General features: G+C 52.3%; 1 protein-coding gene across 2 annotated transcripts; it reads right to left on the reverse strand.

Moving 5' to 3' along the window:
- Positions 1-3,744: 3,744 nt before the first annotated feature.
- PCK2 (phosphoenolpyruvate carboxykinase 2, mitochondrial) lies at positions 3,745-12,472 on the reverse strand. Of its 2 annotated transcripts, none has more exons than XM_059055671.2 (10): positions 12,193-12,472; positions 9,834-10,079; positions 8,980-9,164; positions 8,690-8,893; positions 8,141-8,328; positions 7,655-7,817; positions 7,154-7,372; positions 5,068-5,205; positions 4,672-4,767; positions 3,745-4,438 (listed from the first exon to the last, which is right to left on the reverse strand). In XM_059055671.2, exons 1-10 carry the CDS (start codon positions 12,219-12,221, stop codon positions 3,984-3,986), a joined length of 1,923 nt encoding a protein of 640 aa, XP_058911654.1. In that variant the 5' UTR covers positions 12,222-12,472; the 3' UTR covers positions 3,745-3,983. The 2 variants fall into 2 exon arrangements, with proteins under 2 accessions (XP_058911654.1, XP_066884780.1); XM_067028679.1 differs by having other exon boundaries at positions 11,729-12,320.
- Positions 12,473-13,911: the final 1,439 nt, after the last annotated feature.

Below are 13,911 nucleotides of genomic sequence, written 5' to 3' on the forward strand. Positions count from 1 at the left end.
ATTTTGAAGATGGTAAATAAAGGAAAAGAATCAAGCAGTTACTTGCTGTTCTTATATAACTGTACCTTTGAGTAATTAAACAGAAAAGGAGTGTCCCTTTGTAAAATTATTCCAACTATTATGACAGAGTTTGAGTACAGCTGTTTTGAAATCCCTAATAAATGAATGAATCTAGGCATTGAGCATCTAGGCCTGGATTCTTCAATGGTTAAACTGAAGGAAAATTAAAGAGTGGAGGGGAAACCTGTAGATTGAAAGAGACTTACAAGGCATATACATTTTTTTTAACTGTGCAAGACAGTTACAAAAACTACAAAACTACAATGTCTAGGGATCTGGATTTGGGTAATACAACTCCAGGGGAAAAAAAAAAAAGCAAGGATGTGACTATCATGAACCATGGTGTCCATTTCCACCAGGTAGGAGGGGCTGTGATGAAGATGAGGATCGTGGCAAGGGGGTGGGGGGGCTTTTAGTGTTTGGCAAAGTTGTTTCTTTTTCTGGGTAATGGTTTCAAGGTTGTTCCATTTATATTAGCTTATTAAGCTATACTTTCCTTTTGTATGGTCTTCTTTATCTGTGTTTTATTTTGAAATAAAAAGGTTAGGGCTTCCCTGGTGGCGCAGTGGTTGAGAGTCCACCTGCCAATGTAGAGGACGCGGGTTCGTGCCCCGGTCCGGGAGGATCCCACGTGCCGCGGAGCGGCTGGGCCCGTGAGCCATGGCCGCTGAGCCTGCGCGTCCGGAGCCTGTGCTCCGCAATGGGAGAGGCCACAACAGTGAGAGGTCCGCGTACCACAAAAAAAAAAAAAAAAAAAAAAGGTTAACTATATTTTATCATTTATCTGGAGCTGCAGGGCAGGGAGCCCAATTTTATTCTCATCGACAGAATCATTTTTACTGGGGTTTTTCCAGACTTTTAATTTTTTTTAAATTTTTAAATTGAGGTGTAGTTGATTTACAATGTTGTGTTAGTTTCAGGTATACAGCACAGTGATTCACATACGTGTGTGTGTATTCTTTTTCAGACTCTTTTCTTTTATAGGTTATTACAAATATTGAGTATAGTTCCCTGTGCTATACAGTAGGTCCTTGTTGGTTATCTATTTTATATATAGTAGTGTGTATATGTTAATCCCATCCTCCTAATTTATCCCTTCCCCCCCACTCCCCAACCTTACCCTTTGGTAACCATAAGTTTGTTTTCTGTGTGTGTCTATTTCTGTTTTGTAAATAAGTTCATTTTTTTTTTTTTTTTTTTTTCAGATTCCACATATAAGCAGTATTATATGATGTTTGTGTTTCTCTGTCTGGCTTACTTCACTTATTATGATAATCTCTAGGTCCATCCATGTTGCTGCAAATGGCATTATTTCATTCTTTTTTATGACTAATATTCCATTGTATATATGTGCCACATCTTTCTCCATTCATCTGTCGATGGACATTTAGGTTGCTTCCATGTCTTGGCTATCGTAAATAGTGCTGCAATGAATATTGGGTGCATGTATCTTTTAAAATTATTTATTTATTTATTTATTAAAAATTTATTTATTTATTTTTGGCTGTGTTGGGTCTTCGTTTCTTTGCGAGGGCTTTCTCTAGTTGCAGCAAGCGGCGGCCACTCTTCATCGCAGTGCGTGGGCCTCTCACTATTGCGGCCTCTCTTGTTGCGAAGCACAGGCTCGACGCGCAGGCTCAGTAGTTGTGGCTCACAGGCCTAGTTGCTCCGCGGCATGTGGGATCCTCCCAGACCAGGGCTCGAACCCATGTCCCCTGCATTGGCAGACAGATTCTCAACCACTGCGCCACCAGGGAAGCCCCATGTATCTTTTTGAATTCTAGTTTTCTCTGGATATATGCCCAGGAGTGGGATTGCTGGGTCATATGGTAACTCTGTTTTTAGTTTTTTAAGGAGCTTCCATACTGTTCTCCATAGTGGCTGCACAAATTTATATTCCTACCAACAGAATAGGAGGGTTCTTTTTTCTCCAAACCCTCTCCAGCATTTATTGTTTGTAGACTTTTTGATGATGGCCATTCTAACCGGTATGAGGTGTTACCTCATTGTAGTTTCATTTGCATTTCTCTAATAATTAGTGAAGTCAAGCATTTTTTCACGTGCCTGTTGGTCAGCTGTATGTCTCCTTTGGAGAAACAAAATCTTTTCTTTTTTTTTTGGTTGTGCCACGCGGCATGCAGGACCTTAGTTCCCAGACCAGAACCTGTGCCCCCTGCCGTGGAAGCACGGAGTCTTAATGACTGGACCACCAGGGAAGTCCCCAAAATCATTTTTAAGGCTAACACCTTCCTACACCCTGTACATTTAGTTACCAGAGAGGTGTCTGGAACCCCAGTTCCCTGCCTCTTACCAGGAAGGACTTATTTCCAAACCTATTTTTCTTTCTCCTCTAAATTGTATTTACATTGCTCGTTTTCCTCTTACTGTGGAGCCAGCAATGTATAACATATGCCTACGGGGCCCACTCTAATCAGTGTAGAGCGGAAAGGTGAGGACAGCTAACATATATTCAATGGTTATTCCTTGTCAGGCATAGTTCTGAGTGCCTGGCTTCACTGGCTCTTAATCCAAACAACACTGTTAGATGTAGGCACAACCCCATTTTACAGCTGAAGAAACTGAGAGGCACCGCTGGCCTGAGTCTGCTAGGTGCCAAACATCTATACTATGTTGCCTCTGATCATATTGTTTCAGTTATCACATGCTATTTATGAAGCTGAGGATTTGGCTAGATATTTTTAAGTGCAATGGACTCCACTGCTGTGTTTTAGCATGTGATCCACTCTGACCTTTAGATTCTTTTCTGCTGTTACACATTATAACTCGTTATTGGCTGTTTTCTTTTTTTTTTTGGCAGTACGCGGGCCCCTCACTGTTGTGGCCTTTCCCTCTGAGGAGCACAGGCTCCGGACGCGCAGGCTCAGCGGCCACGGCTCACGGGCCCAGCCGCTCTGCGGCACGTGGAATCTTCCCAGACCGGGGCACGAATCCGCGTCCCCTGCATCGGCAGGCAGACTCTCAACCACTGCGCCACCAGGGAAGCCCTTGGCTGTTTTCTATGAGAACACTTGGTGTTTCCTCCTCCAGTGTTTTCTTCTGAGGCAATTCCCTGTTTTATTATTCCCACTTTTAAAATGGTAATTTTTATTTTGTTAATATTTGTCCTGATTTTCTGGGTACATACTTCCCTTGTACCCATCTCAGTTTATGCATTCACTCAGCCTGATCCAGATCACGGGTAAAGTTATTCTCAGCTGACACCCCTGAAGAGCACCTGGCACACAGAAGGTACTATGGAAGCTGCCTTAATATTGAATAAGCTTTCATGAATACTTTGCGGGTCCCAATTTCAGGTCAGGCAGGAGGAAGAACAGGTTTGAGAATCAACAATGGAACTGCTTCACTGGTGAGTGGGGTTATAGAGGCTTCTGTGTCTCTGATGGGAGACTGGGAATTTTAGGCCTGGAGGCTGTACTGAGCAGCTCACAGAGGCCCCACCTTTTTAAGACCTCAGGACATGAGTAGTTACTGCCTTCTCCCAGCAATTTCTACTCAGTGGCTCAGTGGTAGAGATGGCAGTGAGAGAGGTCCTTATACCACCAGGCTGTGCCAGGCCAGGCTGCACTGGGACACCAGCTACTTGGAAGGGCTGGAAGAAGATTGTGAGATTGGTGTTAAAGGGAAGCCTGTGAAGACAAGCAGGAAATGAAAACAGCACAGATGTTATATTAAATAAATGAGCATCTCATTATTGGGCAGCATGTGGGGGAAGGTCTGTGGCCTGGTCTCATGGCACCCAGAAGATGATAGTTATGTCAAGTTGCTCATAATTTTTACAAGTCTGGTAGCTCGCTTATTCCTGGGAGGGTTGGAGCCGGGGGGTGGGGGTGGGGGGCATGCTCTCTCTCTCTCTCTCTCTCTTTCTCTCTCTCTCTCTCTTTCTCGCTAGCTGTGGCCTCAGGTCACATTCTGCGCACGCGTCCCTCCAGGGCCTCCAGCTCAGCCAACACCTCCTTGGGCAGATCCTGGTTGACCTGCTCTGTCAGGTAGCTCCGAATGTCACGAACCTCCTGTTCCCAGAAGTCCTTGGGGAGCGAGAACAGCTGGGTGGTGTCTATGGCTCCCAGGCCGCTGAGATCCAAGGCACCTTCCTTTGGCACCAGCCCAATGGGCGTTTCTCGGGCACTGTCCTCCCCCTCGAGCCGCCGGCAGATCCAGTCTAGCACACGAGCATTCTCTCCAAAGCCTGGCCACAGGAAGTGGCCTGCCTCGTCGCGCCGGAACCAGTTGACATGGAAGATGCGGGGCAGCCGGGTCCCCTTGAGCCCCTCCATGCTCAGCCAGTGTTCAAGGTAGTGCCCAAAGTTGTAGCCAAAAAAGGGCCGCATGGCAAATGGGTCGTGCATGATGACCTTCCCTGGGGAGGGGAGCAGGATGGGTAAGGAACTTCCCTTCTTACTGGAGAAGAGAAAGGTACCCCGCCTCCAGCCGGAGGAAGCTGTGAAATGTTGGTGGTTCTGGAACATCCTCGAGGCAGGGTGAGGGGAAGGGAATGGGGAAAAGATACACGTGGGAAGGGGTGGGCAGGAAGAAGGTCTGGTTCAGGAAGGGAGGGAAGGGGCAAGCTAGGCACACAGGAGTGGAGCTCACCTTTGTGTTCAGCCGCGGCAGTGGCCTCCGAGCGCATGGCACTGCCCACAAACACCCCATGGCGCCAGCTGAAGGCCTCATATACCAGGGGGACTCCTGGGACACCAGTGCACATGGTCAAAGGCAGCCTTTATCTTTGTACGATCACTCCATCCCTTCTGGTGATCTTCACTCTTACTCTCTCTCTCCTAGGACCTCAGCTGCCCATTTCAAACCCCATGCCTCCCCACTCCACCTCGATTTTGCATTCTCTGGGGGGTGCTCTAGAGGCAGGCAGACAGCTGTAGTTGGCGATCCAGGCTTAGGCTCTCTGAGCTTTAAGTACAAGAGGGAGGTGGGCCCTGATAGAGAGCCCAACCCTTAACCCAGATGGCATGGAGCCCACACGATGTTTACCTTTCGGTCTGCGGCCTCCAAAGATGATGGCGTCAATGGGGACACCCTCAGGGGCCTCCCAGGCTGGGTCTATGATGGGGCACTGGCGAGCCGGGGCACAAAAGCGAGAATTGGGATGTGCACAGGGCTCCTTGTCACCTGGCAGAGCAAATACAAATACTGTCACTTCCAAGGGCACGTCCACCCCCAATACACAGAGACATTTGCAGACACTCTTGGCACAGTTTCTTTTTGCCTCATCAGCTCCCCACAATCTCGGGTTGGAGGTTGGTAAGGAGCAGGGAGAAGGGAGCCAGGATATCTCCCCTGAAGATCAGGTTATTTATCCATAATGGTACTGCCAGCTGAGCTATGGGAGAAGAGAGCGAGAGAGGAATTGGTGTTTAGCAGGACACTAATGTTTATGTCAAGCTACAGCCACTTGGCACTGAGCAGTGCTCAAGGGAATGGGGTTAAATATTGGCACAGGGTTATAATGGAAATTTTCCCCCAGGAACTCTTCTTTTAACTTATGGGATTATTATTTAAATAAACACTCAAACCTAAAGGAAAAACAGCGACAGGTCAGTATTTCAGATAACCAACTTTCTTCTTTGCTATTGTCTTTGTTGTCGTGTTGTTTCTTCAGTTTACAGACAACTGACTTTCCATCAGCAAATGGCAGAAGACAGAATCTCCTGAGCTATCAGAATGCAAACAGGAACTGATTTTAAAGCTAGCGGGATTTTGGTGGTTTCCTTGGGTCTGCTCAGACCCGGCTGGAGTGATAGGGCTTGAAGAACTCAGACGAGGACATAACCTGGGCAGTCATAACCTGAGGAGCCCAGGTCATTTGGCCCATTCAGGTGCCTGGAGAGGAGTTGGGACTGAGCCAGTGGCATATGTATAAAGCACCATCACGGGGGCCCTGAATGGACACCGTGCTTTCTCTGCCAGAGGTTACTGGTTGGACCTGGGGGGCAAGGGAGTCACGGAGCCAGCGCCCCCGCCCCCCTCTGACCCCCAGCTCCTGCCTCCACTTTCATGTAAGAACCATCCTTATGCTTCTCTCTTGCACTTTCATCAGCCCCCAGTTGAGGACCCAGCACAAGGTATTATTCTGAGAACTGAAGCTGGGCACAACATGCCCTCATTACACCCCTGAATCCAGAGGTGATGAAAGTGTTGGGCAACTAGCCTGTGGTGAAATATTAAAGTTTCTTGGATTTCTCAGTTGGGTGGGGAGGCTAAGGAGGGCTTAATGATGGTGTTAGAGAAAATGAAGGATGATTAAATGAGGGGGGTTACTGCTAAGCCAGCCTGGAAAACTGGAATGTAGGCTTCAGTGACCACAGGCCACCCTCCCCTGCTAGGTTCCTCTTTGCTCCCACCCCTAGGTCTGGGCTTGCGGAATGCCAAAGGCCACTGAAAGCTGAAGGTCCAGAGTGCAGGGCTGGAGGAAGGGGCAGGGCTGCAGGGCACAAGGGAGTAAGGACAGGGTTGAGAAACTAGCTTCTGGGAGAGGCTAGAGAGCTGGTCTGATTTCGTTCGGAAAGATTGGGGTGTATGTGTTGGAGGGGCAGGGGAAGGGTGAGGGTAACAATATTGACCTTTAGACAATGGTTATTACATGGGGAGTCGGGGTGGGGTGAGGGTGCAAGTGGCAGGGGGAGGGGCAGGGTACTTCCTTCCTAATGGGTCAAACTTTATGACTGTGCTTTGAGTCTAATTCTTTCTGTAATAATTTCCAAGACACCCCCCCCTTTAAAAATATCCAGCTTATAGTAATTGAGAATTTACTATGTATTCGGCACTACGTTGAATCCTTTGCATGCATTATTTAATTTAACCCTCCAACACCTTATGAGATAGGTTCTATGATAACTACCCCCATTCATGTGATGGGGAAACTGAAGCTCAGGAGGTTAAGTGACTCAGCCAGGCCACAAACTGAACTGGGTCATGAACTGAGATCTTGCTTAGGGTTGCATAACTCCCTTTGAGTCCCAGAGGTCCTGGCAGATGGCTGCAGGTTGAGGAAAAGGCTTTTACATCATCAAGGTGCTGAGCCCTGGGGGCTGACTTACACCCTCTCCCTGCCCCATACCAGGTTTCCAGGGTTTGCCCAGCCAGGAGGTCACGGTGACACCAGGTGGAAGAGGCTGGTCAATGCCCTCCCAGTATACGCCGCCATCGCTGGTCTCAGCCACGTTGGTGAAAAGGGTGTTACTCTGGATTGTGGCCATGGCATTGGGATTGGTGGTGGCTGAGGTGCCAGGGGCCACCCCAAAGAAGCCGTTCTCAGGGTTGATGGCCCGGAGTCGACCTGTCGGGAGGAAAAGTGAAAAAACGGAAGGACTAACCACGAAGAGTCAAGAGGTTCAGCCTCGGAAGGTCCTGCTCAGCCCCTCCCTGCCCCGAGCTGGACCCTAGATCTGAGGGGAAAGGTTTTGCATCTCCAGGGCGGCTGGGCTGCCAGGAGCCATGGGGGAGGGGTGGTTGTTCAGGAGAAGGTTCTCACTGACCACGTCCACCCTGAGCAGTGGAGGTGGGAATCCTACACTCTGGTAAGAACCAGAACGGCGAGTACAATCCAAGGGCCTCTCACCATCACTGTCAAACCTCATCCAGGCGATGTCATCCCCGACACACTCCACTCTCCAGCCTGGCAATGCCGGCCGCATCATGGCCAGGTTTGTCTTACCACAGGCGCTGGGGAAGGCAGCTGCCACATAGCGCTTCTTCCCCGCTGGGTTGGTGATACCCAGGATCTGCCAGGTGGGGAGAGGGAGCAAGCAAGAGGTCACCAGAGGTTAAGCATGGTCTGCATGGGAAGGACAGCTAGGGGTCAACAGGGAAGACCAATGTTTATTCATGAAACAGGTGCACCGCCTTGCTACAGGGCCTGGGGTGGCAGCAAGGGGAAGCCCCCCCAACATTCATCAGCCTCGGGCCAAAGCTTTGGACATTTGCGCAGAGTCCCTGGCCCGCCAGTTGGCCACCTGGCAGTGGAGAGGCGAGGCTGAGGCTGACTGGCCAGGCCCCGCCCTTGGCCTGCCCCCCGAAGCTGCCCAGATCCTCACCAGGCCCTCACCAGCATGTGCTCCGCCAGCCAGCCCTCATCCCGGGCCAGCCGAGAGGCGATGCGAAGGGCAAAGCACTTCTTGCCCAGCAGGGAGTTGCCACCATAGCCGCTGCCGAAGGAGACGATCTCCCGCTGGTCGGGCACGTGGCCAATCAGGGTTTTCTCTGGGTTGCATGGCCACTGGCTCACCGGCTCCCCTGGGGACAATGGGGTCATGGGGCTGCTGGCAGGGGCATCAGGCACCGGGGTGTCAGGGGCTGGAGGGATCAGGGGGTGGCAGGAAAGACACTCAACAGCAGTGGTGGTGTCAATGGGTGGCTGAGGCCTCCCACCTCATAATATGCATCAGCTCCCATGCCCCTATTCTTGGACATGGATAATTCACTCTTCTCAATCTTGAGCAAACTGCTTTGCCAACTCAGCCTCACCCCCAGCGCACTGCTGCCCTAGCTCTTGGGAATTCAGTATCTCACTAATCAGGATGGGTAGGATGTGGGGTTCCCTCTGAGTACAAGCAGGCCCCTGTGTCCCCCCGCCCCGGGCAGAGCAGGCGCTCACCTTGCCCAGTCAGGGGCTGGCCCACGGAGTGCAGGCACTTGACAAAGTCGCCATCTCCCAGGGCCTGAAGCACGGGCGTCCCCAGCCGGGTCATAATCCGCATGCTTGCCACCACGTAGGCAGAGTCTGTGAGCTGCACTCCGATACGGGACAGTGGGGATCCCACGGGACCCATGCTGAATGGCAGCACATACATGGTTCGGCCTGTGGAGGAAAACGCCACCTGGCTGAAGGGTTCCGACTTGTTTATTCCTTCAGTGCCCCTGCCTCTGTGTCCCTGCCCTGGTTACCTTGCATGCAGCCTGGAAACCTCTCATCCACGGCTTGCTGGAACTCAGCTGGGGACATCCAGTTGCCCAGCTGCCCACGGGCCCCGCCAGCCGGGAGGGGCACCGTGTCCCGTTGCGAAGGAGTTATAATCACCGTCTTGCTCTCTACTCGTGCCACATCCCTGGGGTCTGTGCGGGCTAGCCAGCTGGGGGAGAGTGGATATCAAGAAGATAGTGGCCAGGGCTTCCCTGGTGGTGCAGTGGTTGAGAGTCCGCCTGCCGATTCAGGCGACATGGGGTCGTGCCCCAGTCCAGGAAGATCCCACATGCCACAGAGCGGCTAGGCCCGTCAGCCATGGCCTCAGAGCCTGTGCTCCGCAACGGGAGAGGCCACAACAGTGAGAGGCCCGCATACCGCAAAAAAAAAAAAAAAAAAAAAGAAGATAGTGGCTAGTAGATCTCCCTCATCCCAGACCCACTTTTTCAAGTCCAACTTTGTCTCTAGATCTTCTGTTGGCCTTATTTTTTTCCCATCCATTTGCATCTCAGTTGCTTCCTCCAGATTTTGTCCCAGTCTAAGTAAGGGGTAGTTCCCTTGGCTCCAGCCCCCTAATGGCCTCTGCCCTGGCAAAAACTCCCTGAACTTGTAAGTAAAAAAAAAAAAAAAGCAAAGGCTTTTATTTGTATCAGCTTATTCACTTAACATAAAAATACAGACCAATCCCAATAATTCCTGATTGTTTCCCCCAAAGCTCCCATTCTCACTCATTCCATTGGGATGGTCTACTTAAATTTGATTTCGTCTTGGTAAACCCAAACTGGCCTCTGTTCCCGCAGCTGCCCCCATCTCGCAGGTCACTGGGATCAGGGCTTACCAGTTGTTGTACTTTGGGAGCTTTCGGATGAGTCCCTGCTGTTCCAGCAGGGTTAGAGTGGCAGTGTTTTCCGCCTCGGTCCCATCACAGATGTGGATAGTCTCTGGTTGGCACAGGCGGGCACTGTTTTCCACGAAGTCTCGAACCCTAGCAGGCAGCTGGCCCAGGTCTCCACTCAGTACTCGCAGGGTCTGGATACTGCGCCGTGAGGGCCAGCCCCAGGGGCTCAGCCCATGCCATCTAAGCCTGTGAGACAAGAAACAGAGAAGTAATGGGCCAGGTGTTCTCATGGAAGATGGGCAAGTCAAGGGGACAGAAAGCTGGGCTGCTGGGGATGTGCTAAAGTAGGTCTGGGTACAGGCACCATGAAGAGGTCGGAATAGGTAAGGAAGATGGGTTCAGGCCACGTCTGTCTTGTGGCCTTTATGAGGCTTAGTGAGGGTGTCTCCTGATTAGCAAGGGACAGGTATCACCAAATGAGCATAAAGACTGCCTGTGTGACTGTATGTATAAGGCATGCTGATGTTATTGGAGGCTTAGCTCATGCCCATTTTTTACTATGTCTGGTCAATGTTTGGAAATGAGCAGGTGTCCTATGGCCCAAATGTCAGTAAACTGTGCTCAGCTGACAGCTTCATGTGTCTGGTGTCCTTTTTATTCCCAAGTATAGTTTTTATAAGTCAAAAAGGCAGCTGTTTTCATTCTTTTCTTCTGATGTGCATGCTGGAAGACTGTGAAAGCCTCAAGCAGAGGACTAGATCTTTGAGATGCTAAGTCCCAGGTCTCTAGATTTGGGCCCTTGCACAGAGAGTGGGTGATTGGATGTCAGGGTTCCAGGCACTGGATCTGCGGTTGCCCACCTGGGCCAACAAGGATTGCATAAAGTGCTGCCACTGGTTTGGCATTTTTGAACTGTGTGGAAGGATGGCTGTTGGAGAATGTCACTGGCTGGGGTGCATGCCCCAATTCTTAGAACAGGGTCCCTGGAGTCTGTCCCTTCACACCCCTAGGAGAGGGAAGAGTAAGGTCTTCTCCAGTTGGCCTGGACCCAGGGTGGAGTGACCCAGAGAGAGCAAAGGCCAATCGAGAGAAGCTGTCCTCCTAATGCCGGGGCCTTGCCCGCCAGAAACTGTGCCCCACACTCCCAGCACTGCATGACCCTGTCTCTCCCTTGGCTCTCTTTCCTAGAGAACACATGCATAGAACTTTGGCTCTTGGTGGTGGGGTGGAACATTAGACTGCAGGGCGCTCAGACTCACAGGGAAGAAGCCTGGGGAAGGGAGGACGCTCAGACCGTGAATATGGGAGCTGGGTGGCTTCACTGGGCAGGGCAGGGTGGAAACCCAGTGTGGCCCCAGGGGCAGAGGTGGAAGCCTCCTGGGACCTGGTTCTGTTGCCCCTCAGAGAGAAATTTCCCCTGAGCATTAATTTTAAAGGCAGACAGCCTTGGGGAGAACCTGTCTCCACAGGGAGGCTGGCTCAGGAAGTCTCCTGGGAAGCTCCCTCCCTCACCCCCACCCCCACCCCCACCCCCACCCCCAGCCTCCTGAGTAGCACCTTCTCCTTTTCCCCTTCTCCAGAGACCACCCACAAGGGCTGGCCAAGTGGAATCAGCTGTGGGAGAGACAGAGGGTCAGCTCAGACCCTGGGACAAAAGCTGAGAAGGGAGGCTACAGAGGGAAGACAGGAAGCTGTGAAAAGGGGGAGAGGGCAGACAAGCAGGGCCTAGGGGTTCTGGTCCTGGACAGGGGATGAAGCCAGCCAGGTAAGAATGAAGGCAACTTGGCCCCCTCTTCCACCTTGCCTCCCTCCTTTCCTGGGCCCCAGACCCCTCTGGCTGTGCTGGGCTTCCCGCCAGGATCCAGTCGGGGGGAGGCTGGGGAATGGCTGTTTACCTTCTACCTTCTTTTGGGAGCTCTGAGCTCAATCCCCAGGGGCTCATGCACCCTTGACCCCAAGGCCCTACTGCTCCTCACCGCAACCTGGGGCACAAGCGCTACATCTGTAAAGCAAAGGAGACACGGAGACCGGGCCCAGCGAGGACGAGCGAGGAGGGGAAAGGAAGTTCTGAGGGTGGCAGATAAGAGACGGTGTGGTCAGGGACCAGCAAAGCGGGGGTGGGGGGTGGGGGAGTGGGGACGGAAACCGAGAGACCCGGAGCGGCTGAGGCCGCCCCGATCTCCATCGAGACGCACGACCCGAGAGGCCGTGGCTCCAGACGCACTCGCCACCTGCCCGCCTCCTCCTCGGAGGAGGAGAAACCAGGCGGAGGAGGGCGAGCAGGAGAACGCAAATGGCAGCCCCGAGGGGGCGAGCGCGGCGGAAGGTGCGGGTCGGCCCCGGAGTGGGGGTCACTCACCGCAGGCCGGGGCGGTACACAGCGGCCATGGCACCTGGGCGGGGGTTGCGGGGTGGCCGCGCGAACGGAGCGGAGCTGGGGAGACAAGGAAGGCGGGGAAAGAGGGAGCGCGGCGCAGAAAGCGGGAGCTCAGGATAGACAGGAGGCGCTTAAAAAGGAGGAGGGCGGGCGAAGGGGCGGGACCCAGCAGGGCCGGCGCAACCCTCTCTCCTCCCGGGGCTCCAGCCCCAGGTCAGCCCAGCCATGGCCCCACCTCCTGCATCTTAGCCCCCAAACCCTTGTCTCCCATTGGAGGATTGGGTCCTCTTCTCGGCTGCCTCCTCCCCGAGGCCCCGCCCCACGGCTACGCCTCGCCCCCTGCACATGATGTAACTTTGAGGACTCTTGCTCCCGGCAGAGGGACTGGGAGATGTTGGGTGACAAACAAGCTAAGAACAAGGGGAGAGGCCAGGGGCTGGAGCCCATGGGGTGCTGGAAGTCTAGAAGCCGGGGGCTGGGCATTGCCTTTCCCCTTCTTCCCGGGGCTTGGGCACTCTGAGCCCAGGCTCTTCTGTTGTCCAGGGCCCTAATGTCGTGGTTCCCTCAGTCCCCAACTCCCAAATCCGTGTTTCTTCTTCCCGTGATGAGGGCTCTTTTCTGCCTTACCATGAAGTGGTGATGTCTCTCCACCCCAGAATCTCTTCTTTGGGCCTCTAGCCTGGTCATTCTCTCCACATTCCCCTGGAGAATGCATCTGCATCACCCAACCACCACCACAAAGTCCTCTGGTAATTTCTCAAGTTATGTCTCCAGCCAGACATCTCTCTTCAGCTTGAGACCACGGGTATCACCCCAAAGGCCATAGCACCTCAAACTCAATGTGGCTATGGTAAGCATTGGCCCAGCATCCACTCCCCCTTCCTGGTAATAGCACCCCGATGTTCCCTTGGGGAACCACCTCCTCAGTCTGTGTGGTCTTGTGGGTCTACTACCGGTGGGCTCTCAGCTTGGCCAATTTGTGTGTCCGTCGCTCTGGACACAGCCAGTGGAAATGTTCAGGAATGGGCATGAGGTCTCTGGGGCTTTTTCTGTCAACTTTCAAAATGAGATCTCCTTCTGCTGGGGTTGCTGGGCTGGTAGAACCTAAGCCTGATGCTGCTGGCTGTCAGCTTGGCCCTGCAAAGCAGGAACCCGCCTGAGATGGAGGAAGCAGGCTGAGGGATGGAGAGTGACAGATTCCTAATTCTGGGCATAGGAGTCAGTAAATTTCTTCTCTTGCTCAAGCTAATTTCAGGTGGACTTCTGCTATTTGCAACAGAAACAGCCCTAATTCTCAGATTTCTCAGAGTTCTGTACTGGAACATAATGGGACAAAAGAGCTGGCCTCCAGCCTTGGGCTTGCTGCTGACCCTGATCTCTTCCACCCAGGCTCCATCCTGGACTCAACCTCATGTGTATATATTTGGGACTCTTCTCTCCAGTTCCTACATCCAAATTCTGTTCATACCCACTCCACTGCAAATAGCTCCTCTTCGGTCACTTTCTGGGCCTAAAGATGTGCACACTGGTGGCATCATGGCCAAGCTATTGAAGTTCATCATCTCTTCTGTGATCCTGCACCTGCCCTCATGTTTCCCTATCTTAGCAAATGGCACCACTATCTATCCAGTTGCCCTAGAGGAACCTGAATCAGTCTAGACTATTCCTTTCTTATCATCCAGTCGGACACCAGGAACTTTG

This window comes from Kogia breviceps, chromosome 3 (assembly GCF_026419965.1).
Source record: "Kogia breviceps isolate mKogBre1 chromosome 3, mKogBre1 haplotype 1, whole genome shotgun sequence".
NCBI classification, from domain to species: domain Eukaryota; kingdom Metazoa; phylum Chordata; class Mammalia; order Artiodactyla; family Physeteridae; genus Kogia; species Kogia breviceps.